At 34.5% G+C, this 11,633-nt stretch overlaps 1 protein-coding gene across 4 annotated transcripts in view; it reads left to right on the forward strand.

Annotated features, from left to right (window-relative positions):
* PTBP2 (polypyrimidine tract binding protein 2) overlaps positions 1-11,633 on the forward strand; it is a 66,709-nt gene that overhangs the window by 46,543 nt on the left and 8,533 nt on the right. For 2 of the 4 annotated variants that reach the window (XM_006169012.3, XM_014584377.2), the window contains exon 9: positions 10,075-10,229. In XM_006169012.3, coding sequence (XP_006169074.2) covers positions 10,075-10,229 — 155 coding nt within the window. The remainder of the gene's footprint in view (positions 1-10,074; positions 10,230-11,633) is intronic. The other 2 variants (XM_014584378.2, XM_014584379.2) reach the window with 1 other exon arrangement.

Here is an 11,633-nt window from a genome sequence, read left to right on the forward strand (position 1 = left end):
TTTTATTTAAAAGCCCTTGTTTCTTGCCTCAAATTATTGCCTTAGACTAGATTCCTGTACTGGAATTACTGGGTTAAAGAGAATGTTTAAGGTTATTGATACTGTGAATTTCTTCCTAAAAGGGTAATACTAATTAAACTAACAAAAATGGTGTATGAGACTGACTATCCAACCTTTTTTCCTACCAGCACTGAGTATTAATAGGATATTAATTTAGGAATCTGAATATTATTTTAATTTTGGTTATGCTTTAGTTTGCAATTTTAAATGCTTATTAGGTGTTTACAATCTCTGAATTGTGTCTCCATTCTTTCTATTGGGATGTACAATAATTGTTAATAAAATCCTTGTTTAGTATATTTTGTTCATCTTTGGTATGAGCTAATAATAAGCCTTTTACTTTATTCACATATTTTAGATTGGCTAGTTTGCAAACCTATTTTTAAATAATTAATCTCTTTTTATTAATAATTCATCTCAATTCAGAAGTTTTTAGGACACGACAATAATTTTTTCACATATTTGGTTGGTGACTGTTAGATCTTTGTGAGGTCTGCATTTATTGTTTTGCTTTTAAAAGTGGTCTTTAAATACCCTTTACAGTGGCATCCAATATTGTATTGATTGAGGTCATGCCTTTTGGAATAACTGAATTTTTTCTTATCCTTACACTGATATGTATGTAATAAGGTGACTTCAAAATGTAACCAAACTAGCATTGATATGATTCATTTTCTGCTCAGTCTTCTAACAAGATGATAATAATTGATAGAGAACCCCTTTTATTGAAAAGATTTTATAAGACTACATGTATAGAGTGGTACTTTTCTCGTAAATATTTGGGTAGGGAATCACTTTGCCTTGTATAATTTTTATATTATCTAGCAACCTGACTTTAAAATCAGTATTATGTATTTTATTTGGTTTATTTTCCATAGTAATTTGTTTTAAGGCTAGCAATTTTTTTTTTCTGGCATTTCTGCTGTTTTTTTTTTAGTGCTAGAGATCATAGTGTCTGAAAAATATAATTTATTCAAGGAAAGGAGATGGAGTGCTTTGTAATTAGAAATCTGTCATCTAAGTACATAATCACAAACCTGGCAGACTATTAGTCATTCACATATTCTGTTTCAAAGAACAAGGTGATCAAAAATCCTTGAGATTATAAATTGAGACATCATTAAAATGATCATTTTATCATGTTAAGAAGTGTAGTTAATTTATTAAGGGGTGGATAACTTTTAGAAAAATTGCTAGAGTTAATTTTTCATGATCATGTTGTCTACATTTAAAAAATTAGGGCAGTTAATGTATACCAAAAATATTTAGAGCACTTTGCATTTTAAGTTGAATAAAATAGCACTCATTCTTATCATAGGTTTTTGTTGTTGTTTTTTAAAGTTTATTTAGACAGACAGACAAGCACACACAGACAGGAACCTCTGACAGGTTTTTGCCTCATTGCAATCCTCCCTCTAGCCTCTAGCCAGCCAGGATTACAGGCACACCTGGTGAATTCAGTCATCTGAGAATCTGAACCGTAGACCTACTCATACGGCTCAGATATTGCATAGTCCTGCCCTATTACTTGAGCCACTACAACAAAGCCATCATTGTGATTTCTTAAGTTTTTATTTATTCCATGAAGCAACAGTGAGAGAGATAGAAAACAGCTCCAGTAGTGTCTTGATATATAATCTACTTTCAGCCTCAGCAAGACCCACCCTCAACCAGAAGTGAGCAGTTTGATTTATGTAATTATTTATTTATGACCTCAGTCAGCTGTGAATCATGGGTACACGAGTTGCTGGCATACTAAGGGAGGTATCTGGATACAAACCCAGAACCTTCCAATGTATTTCAACCTTACAGAACATTGTGTTTTACCACTGTACCAGCTCTCTGACCCCTCACAAGGTTTTTAGCAGAAGGACAAACCAAACTATATAGCCCAAATTCTGTGATAATCAACTCCACCCTCTTTGAGTTCAGAAGATAGGCTTAAATCAAATCAGACCGTAGGTTTTATTTTGAAGTAATTTGTGTTTTTCTTTTCATTCTTTTTTCTTTTTTTAATTTTTGCAATGGGGCATATGCACTTTCTGGAGAGAAAGTGAGAATTCATCCCTCCACCCTCTGGGGTGCAGCCTCACTGCCATCCCTTCTCTTGGGATTTTGAGCATGCACCCAAACCAATGATGCTTCACTCGCCTGCAGCTCGCTTGTTGTGTAGCCCAGTGTAGGTCTTTGGCTCAGAGGTTGGGGACCCCTGTGCTATAGGACAGTGTCTTTGAACTAATGTTATTGAGTATATAATTTTTAATACTGGAATCCACAGACTCCTTTAGGATTAGAAGATGAACTTCAGAGTATATGTAACCATCTCATGATAATATGCGTTGTGTTTTAGATGTTTGGCTTTCATCAGATTATCATTGAGTGTCTGGCCAAAACAGTGGATAAGAACCATTGCTGAGAAGGATTAATAAGCTATGTTTTGTTTGTTTTGTTTTGTTTTGTTTTGTTTTGGTGTAGTTGAATAAAAATGGCTAGCTTAGGGACCAGCAGTTAGCATAATGGCTATGTCGCTGGACTCCCATGTAGTCGACCGCGGCTTAAACTCACACTGGGCGTGTGTGTGTGCGTGCCCAAGATCCTGAGAGGAGAATGGAGGAGAAGGGATTGCGGCATGGCCATCCCCCGGTGGGTGATTTTTCACTTTTTGGTCTCTCTGTCTGTCTCTTTCTGGTGAATGCATGCGCCCTATAGCAAAAACCTCTCCAAAAAAAAAAAAAAAGTGGCTAGTTTAATTTTTAAGAAACCTAACTATGTGGCTTCATGTTATGTTAGAGAGGTAAAATAGAGACTAAGAATATCAGGTAAGAGACTGCTAGTTGAAGTAAAATATAATTTTGAATCTAGGAGCATGAAGTAAGAGTACAAAGTAAGTAATTATGGAAAAATTTAAACAAAGGTAATAGGACTTGAGATCTTATTGATATGATTACTTAGGACTGAAGCAAGTAGTGTTTACTAGGAAATTAGGCAAGGATTCTGTGGAGTTATGAATTCAGAAGCCAAAATGTGTCATTTAAAACTTTTGTTTAAGATTTCTCAAGTGTAAGAGAAAATTAAATTACTGACATTAAATGTTTAAGGAGTATAGGGGCTGGGTGTGACATAGCAGTAACACAACTGGGAAGGTCCTGGGTACATGTCCCATGTGTCGCCCTGTTCAGGCTGAGTGCATGTATCCATAATCTGGACTGGCTGAGGCAGGCGGTGGATTGTGACATGAAGACTCTATTGGTTTGCCTCCTTCCTCCCCCTCTGAAAAAATAACCTTTTTAATTATTTTTTTAGAGGACTTTAAGCTTTTTTAAAAAACCTTCTGGTTTTGGAATTATTTTATTCTACTTATTTATTTATTTATTTACTTGCTTGCTTTCTTATTTATTTTTAGTTTGACCAGAGAGGGACAGAGCAAGAGAGAGAGGGAGGGAAATTGAAAAAGCAAGCCACCAGGACTGGTACTCGAACCATGGTTGGCCATGTGGTAGTCCAGCGCCCTTAACCATCATGCCACCTGCTGGCCCCCATTTTTTTTTTTTTTTTTTTTTTTGGTAAACCAAGAGATTGGGACCAAGTGGTAGCATGGAGGTGAAGATGCTGGATCCCACATAACTGGCTGCTTGTCTGAAGTCCTGGGCCTAGCAGTTTCAAAAACACATTGGGCACATGTGTTCTTGTATCCAAAATCCTAAGAGGAAATTAGAGGAGAAGGGATTGTGATGTGGTCTTTACCTAGGAATTAATTTTTCATTTTCCCTCTGTTTCTCCCTCTGTCTGGGGAACACACAGTCCTATCGTAAAAATTAAAAGCAAGAGATTCAGAGATTATATAAATAGGATTAAAAGTAGAGGTAGCTGTTCAGACCAGTGGTTACCATAAAATTATTAATAAAAGTTGGTGTAAAGTTAATTATAAGAGATTGCAGATATAATATGATGAAGTACTACTTTTCAAAGATGTGTTTCATAAAAAGGAAGAAAAAATTGGGTTGTAGTTCAGGAGCAAAGTGGTTCTCAAGGGGATTGTTTGCAGAGAGGCAGGATACATTATCATTAAGAGCCTGGACTGCAAATCCAGGCTTAAGTATCTGGCTCAGCTTCACTGTCTCAGCGTCCACATTTGTAACAGATATAATGATACCATGATATTGTATCATGTTAGGCTGTTGTGAGGATTAACTATGTTAGTAGGTGCAAAAAACTTTTCACCTGTGCCTAGGAGATAATGCTTATTGCATGTTAGCTATTGTTTTTTAAGGCTAGCATAAGTTCTAGAATTGATGTAGTGAGTTGGATTAAGAGCATAGTGGAAATGTTTGGGCCTGGGAAACAATAGAGATTTCTTTTTAGAATCATTGTGAGAGCCAGAAGACGTTTTTATCAAATATACATTTTAAAAAGAAATAGGGGCTGAGCTGGAGCTAAAACTGAAATATCAGCTTTAGAGTCCATATTCTTCTTCTCACCTTTCTTTGTGTATGAGGAAAAAGTAAAAGGTACTTGCCGAATGTGTGGAGGTTGGAAGTAAAATACAGAATGTGTTAGTCTAGTGATTTGGGGGATGGGCAGGCAGGGGGGACACAATTTTCAAAATGGACCAGAAAGTTGGCTAAAAGTAAATTAACAAACTATTCATATGATTAAGTCTGTGGAGTGTGTGTGTGTGTACATTTTCATGAATACTTCTCAAACTCATTAAAGTGTAGAGAAAATACACGATTAAGAGTGCAATTGCATAGCTTTAAAGGAATAGTAGAAGATGAGCACAGTGTTGGGTCACAAGGGTTGTGGTACATGGTAAAGTCAAGTAAACAGAGACCAGAAAGGGGCCTGGTCAACATAAAGGGCAAAAGTGGATTCAGTGGTGTGTAGGAATGAAGGTCAAGGAGGTTGTACAAGATTTAAATGTCAGAAATGAGTGGTCATTTGAAAAACAGGTAAAAAGCCTTGAATGTGGCAGAATAAGTTGCTAAAATGGATTGAGGTAGTAAAAATGTAGGTGTTTTTTTAAAAAAATCTTAAGACCAGAGTGTTAGATGGAGAGAATGAATGTCACTGTTACCCAATGATTATTTTGATGAGAAAGTGTGATATGATTAGATAGCGTTGATATCAGAAGCCATCCTTACTGATCATAGAAGAACAGCAGTTTCTGAAAATAAGTAACATTGGGTAGTGAGATAGAATGATGAATAATGCATCCTTTTTTTTCCCTTTGGGAAAAGGGGTAGGGAGTTAAAAATGACTTTTTGAGTGGGTTATAGGAGGAGTTTCATTAGAACAAAGCAATCTTTTAATTTAGAAGCTTCTCTAAGGGGATGGATTGAATAAAAATGCAATTGTTAATGATAGAGAAAATAATGGATTCCAGAGGGCAAAATAGGAATTAAAGGCAAGGTTGGTGGAAGAGGAGGAATGGATTGTTTCAGCAAAGAATAACAGTTGTCATGCTTGTCAAAAGTAAAATTTTTACTTTTAAATCAGGAAATAAAATGTAAAAACTCACTCTTTCTCTTCAGAATCGTATACTTTAAAACACTTCAGAATCCTATACTTTAAAACACAGAAGCTGTCTCATAGTCCCATCACCAGTTCTCTTCTATCTAGTAGTACATGAGGTTAATAACTTACTAGATGTATTAACAGGGAAATGAGTAAGAACAAAAGAAATTAGGTCATTGGACTTGGAATAGAAGTTTTAGGATGGGTAAAAGAGGGATAAGAAAATTTCTACATCCTTAAAAGTCACTGATTAAATTGTCAAAGTCAAGAGGAACCTAAGGAGACATGATATAGTAAATATATTTGGTTATCAGACTATTCTGATGACCTAGTAATATGTGATTTGGGGGCCAAAAAGGGTAATAGATGCAAACTTAAGAAATCTGAATACAAAAAAAGGGATTTGGGGACCAGCAGTTAGCGTAATGGCTATGTCGCTGGACTCCCACGTAGTCAACCGCAGTTTGAGTCTTGGACCGGGTGGCTTAAACTCACACCGGGCGTGTGCGCGTGCGTGCCCAAGATCCCGAGAGGAGAATGGAGGAGAAGAGATTGCGGCATGGCCATCCCCCCCTGGGGGGTGCTTTCTCGCTTTCTGTCTCTCTGTCTGTCTCTGTCTGGCGAGTGCACACGCCCTATAGCAAAAACCTCTCAAAAAAAGGGGGGGATTTTAGTTAATAATTTACAAATACTAGCTGGTTGATTAATTGTAAAAGTATATCATGTTAATGTATGGTGTTAATAACAGGAAGAAATGGGATACTCGAGTTAAAGGAGCTCTAATGTCTTCAGTTTTTTGTAAATCAAAGACTGTTTTGAAAGTTAAACTAAGAAGTATGGATAAAATTTGTTAATTGTTTAAAATAGTTAGCAAAAGCAGTTAATTTTTCATTGAAGTAGGCAAAATTAGGATTGTTTACGTGTTTCAATGACATGTGTCCTAGAGGTTAAATCACTTCTCTCCAGATTTCAGGCCTATATCAAATAAAGTATCCATCAGTTTGAGTGGAAGAAGGTTTAATAATAACAGCATCAGACAGAATATGAGAATTTGATAAATTGCTGAATCACTCAAAAGGTGTGGCTGACTCAGCTCTGAGGATCATTTTATATGGAAAAGATCCTTAAGAATCCTTCCTATTCCTCAGTGTATGGCACTTTACAAAGTTCTTTCATGTTATTTTATCCTTACAACAATCTTGGGACTAAAACATATTTTTATCCATTATCAACAATAGAGTGCTTTTTCTAGCTTACCTGTTGCTTTAGCTAAAGATACAAGTCATAATAGCTATCTTTTCTGTAGCTAAAAATAATCTGTTGAGCTAATTATGTAATACATTTTATATAACTCTTACATAACTTTTACAAAGAATGATAGTAAGTTTATAGTCTCGAATTAATATTTATATGAAAAATGTATTGCAAAATTCTTTTTGAGAATTTATCATTTTGGTAAAAATTGTGCATAATGACATATTTTGTAGAGTTTATGTTTTTATTACAACAGACAACATTTAGATTAGATGAGAAAAATTTTTACCTAGTTGACAAATTTTTTCGAGAAGAATATACTGTAAGAAATTGTTGAATTTATCTTCATAGGCATTAGAGATCTATTAAAACTTAGACTACTCCAGTGGTTTGTAACTGTGTAAAGGTAGTAAGTACTTTTTAACTTAAAGGCCAAGGGGAGGAAGTAATGGAGGAAAAGTTCATATTAGTGGTATTAAGGACAGATGGTGACTACACCATATCTCTTAAAATACTCTTGTACCATACTGCAAACTGCTTAAAATGAAAAAGGATCATTTAGTATAATCTAGCCTAGAATTATGGTAATAAACAGAAAAGAGGAGATTGAATATAAATTAGCATTCAGACAGTAGTAATAATAGTGTCTTCTAACAACTTACATTGCACTTCTAGGGTGCATGTGCATGTGTGCCAAAAATCCTGGAAGGAAAATGGTGAAGGGATTGTGGCATGGCTGTCCTCCCTAGGTGGTGATTTCTCACTTTCCCTCTCCTTCCTTCTCTGTCTCTCCAGAGAGTATATGCATGCTGTAATGAAAAAATTTAAAAGGGGGGAGCAATAAACTGAGGCATTATACTTAACTTTTTTTCTTCTGCATGCCATACATTGCACTTGGTGGTTTTTTTGTCTGTTTGATTTTGTTGTTGTCAGCTAGACCATCAAATTTAACTGGATTTTAAGTTAACTTTTTCTACTGAAAGGTACAGTGAATTAAAGACAGTAAAACAAAGTGATGATTTGACAATACAATGATTGCATCTTAGAGTTTCTGCTATTACTAAATAATGATGGTGGTGATGTCAAATTTAGTTTGAATGTTCTGTGCATTCAACTAAAACTATCTGAAAATATGGAAGAACAGTGTGTTTTAAAAAGTGAGTAGTTAACTTTTCAAGAGTATGCAGGAAAAAATTATTGTGAATATGAGTGTATTCAAAGGTGTTAGGAATGTGTGTTTTTGCTTGAATTTGCTTCCAAACATAGATATTCATTGAATGGTTATAGAAACACCTTTTGAAGTGTAATGAGAGCATTACTGTTTTATTATGACATTAGTATAGGGTAAGTATCCCTGATCTGGAATGCTTAGGACCAGAAGTATTTTGGATTTCATAATGTTTTGGATTTTAGGATATTTGCATATGCATATTGAGATACCCTGGGGATGGGAACCAAGTCTAAACTAGGCCTTCATTGATGTTTTATATCTTATTTGTGTAATCTGAAGATAATTTTGTAAAATATTTTCATATAGCAGTATTTTAACTGAGACCTGTCACATAAGGTCAGGTGTAGAATTTTCCACTTGGATCATGTTGGTGCTCAAAAAGTGTTGGATTTCGTATTTCATACTTTTGTATTAGGGATGTTCAACCTGTAATGTGGTAAAATAGTTGGTTGAAAAAGTCCACGTTGGTGGATCCAAAAAGTCACTCAATGAATACCACACATTTAGTAAATACGACACGTGAGAACTTTTATTTTGAAATCAGATACATATTTCTGGGATTTGCTTTGGAAGTAAAATGACTGATACTATATGAAGGTTCGTTATTATATCCTTTCTGCTTTTATGTATATTGGAAGTTTTATAAAATAAGTAAAGTTTAAAAAAAGAAAAGGGGGGACATCTTAAAAATAATGTGAATACAAAGCTATAAAAGAAACTCCTCTAGAGCAAGAGTATAAAAGAGAAACATACTGTTCCACTGATGAAGTGCTGAATTGAAAGGAGTTTCGAGGAGGGAACATTTTTGTACGTCAAAAACCTAGGTTAAGAATTGTGAATCTTAAAGAACATTTCAGGCTGCTAATGACAGGTCATCGTAGTTTCTATAAAGTGAAAAGATAAAAAATTTGACTAAAAGAAGAAGATCTCTGAAACCAAAGGTAACAAACATCCTTATGAAATGGGATGGAAAAGAAGAAGGCTGGAAAGAGAAGAAATAAAATATGGATTAACGGAACAGCAATGCTAAGGGCCAGTTCCACTCAGGTATGTAATGAAGTCAACTTCATTTAGGTTTGTTCCTTTATCATGGGGAGATAGAAAAAAGAATATAATTCATTTCTTTAGTTAACTAATACTTATTAAGAATTAAGGTGATAATGTAAGAATTTAAGGAATGAAAGTATTCTCTCAAGTAATTGGTAATTGAAAAATGGGTAGAGTCCTTGAACAAATGAGAATTCTGTCTAGAATAAATTACTGAAGAGATGGTGACTTAAAGATAATAGGGCAACAGTAGACCTGACAACTAGAAAAACAGAAATAAGGAAATAATAAAACAGGGTGGCAGAAAATAGGAAAATACTGAAACAATGTCTGTGTGGTACAGTGATGGTTTCTTGTTTTTGTTTTGTTTTGTTTTGTTTTATTGTAAGAGCATTGTATTTGTAAAATTTGTGTTTCTTATAACAGAATACAAACACATTTTGCTAAGATTTTCTTTAGGTCATTTGTATGAATTAAATAATGATGTTCAGAGTGCCATGTCTGTAAGAACTTAAGGACTTACTTTGCATTTCATAAGCTATAATTATTTGCCTGATTTCGAGTATGAATTTATGAAGAAGATAGCACTTCCAGAAAATGAGGGTTTCTATTATGTTGAAGGCAGTATATTTTACTTTTGGCTTTTCACCATGGAAGTAAACTGTTCGCTTCTCTAACCTAGAAATACATTCTTTATGCTTTGTTTGCTTTTTCAGAGGAAATGGAGTATTGTATGTTTAATTTTTTAACATAATACAGGTATGTACCTTAGTTCAGACAATGTGTTGACATCAGTTGTTTTTCTCTAACTGCTACACATTAACAAACCATTTTTTAAACATTGTAAAAATTAACTTGCAGGAACCATTTGGAATGGTCAGCCATAAGCCATGCAGCCATCTTTCTTAAATTGGTTTTTGTAAACGACTTGTGTGTGTTTCGTAAAATATGCTTTATTTTAAAATTAGGGCTTCCTGTTGCAGCTGTTCCAGGAGCTCTGAGTCCTTTGGCTATTCCAAATGCTGCTGCAGCAGCAGCTGCAGCTGCTGCTGGCCGAGTGGGTATGCCTGGAGTCTCAGCTGGTGGGAATACAGTCCTGTTGGTTAGCAATTTAAATGAAGAGGTTAGTAAAATAAGTTTTTAATGTTTATTGTTTAACTCCATTTCATTTGTGAAAGTTTTTCATGTTTATTTCATTTTGCACTTGCCTTTCTTTTTATGTACACTCATTAGTCAAAAGTATTTTCTGTATGTTTCTATTTCTGAATAAAATCTTTGTACTTGTTTAGGTAATGCTTTATTTCCTTAGACAGTCATATCTTTTTGTATCTATATCTATATATGTATATTTTTTTAACCTAAGTACCTATTTTTCCTAAGAAAAATATGGTGAAGTACCGTAGTTTGGCTTTTTATTGTTTTGTTGTTGTTAAAAGCAGATATGTTCTAATTTGCAAATTTAACTGTAAAACAATTTTGCTCTGTGCCTTTTCTAATTATTTGCTTGTTCATTTCATGCTTATGTGTCATTGCATTTTTTTTAAATCTTATTTTATGTGAACTACTCTAATACATTTTTCTTTAAAGGTTCTTCCAAAGATCTTGACGAGGCACTCTTCCAGTCTTTCTTAGTAATTTTTTCTTTGCAGTTATTAGTCATTGTCTTCTAAAAATATTTTTCAACTTTCCCCACCCCCTCTTGTTAAATGAAATTGATTGCTGAGTTATTTTATTTAGTTGTACATTTTATGTCTGGTATATTTTATTTTGATTGCTATGAAAGCTGGTATGAAATGTGGGAAGCTCAGCGTATAAGTTTATGATGTCTATAATTTGAATATTTGTTTCATTTTTAATTGGCCTCTGTTAATATGAACATTAAGCTTATTTTATCATTTAATACTATTATCATTCACAGTTCTGCATGCTAAAATGTTTGAATCAGAGTGCCTTTGTTTTTATTTTAAGACTTTTGCCTGCATTTCATAACCAGCCATGCTTATGCAGTTAAAGTTCAAAGTTTAAAATTCCTATGCATGCTTTCCTTCCCTATGTTGAGATGAAATGCTGTAATTTACTCTTTGATATAGATGTACTTTACCCATATTTGTCTTGGATGACTACATTTTACTCAGTTTTTCTTGTACAGTACATAAACCAACCATTTTCTGACCAAATTCCTGCATTTCCTATGTACTGACCTATATTTTATTTTTTTTTGTTCCCCAATTCCTTATTTTTTTCTTCTGCATTGCTGTTTCCCTTCCCCATTTCATCCTTTTCCCTGTGTGTGCACCTTCCCTTTCCTTGTCTTTTCCCAAATGCCCATTCCCTCCCCTGTCTTATCCTTTATTTTCCTTGTCCTTGTCTTCATTCCCTGTCTCCATTCCCTATGTTCATGCTTCTGTGCTTGAACAAATGTTCCTCGGACCAACTTGCCCCAATTAACCGCCTTGAACCATGATCCATGACCACCTCACCATTCTGCGGGAACCACCCTTCGTTATGGATGATCTGTTCATCTCCG

The sequence above is a fragment of the Tupaia chinensis genome, unplaced genomic scaffold (assembly GCF_000334495.1).
Source record: "Tupaia chinensis unplaced genomic scaffold, TupChi_1.0 Scaffold146687_1, whole genome shotgun sequence".
NCBI classification, from domain to species: domain Eukaryota; kingdom Metazoa; phylum Chordata; class Mammalia; order Scandentia; family Tupaiidae; genus Tupaia; species Tupaia belangeri.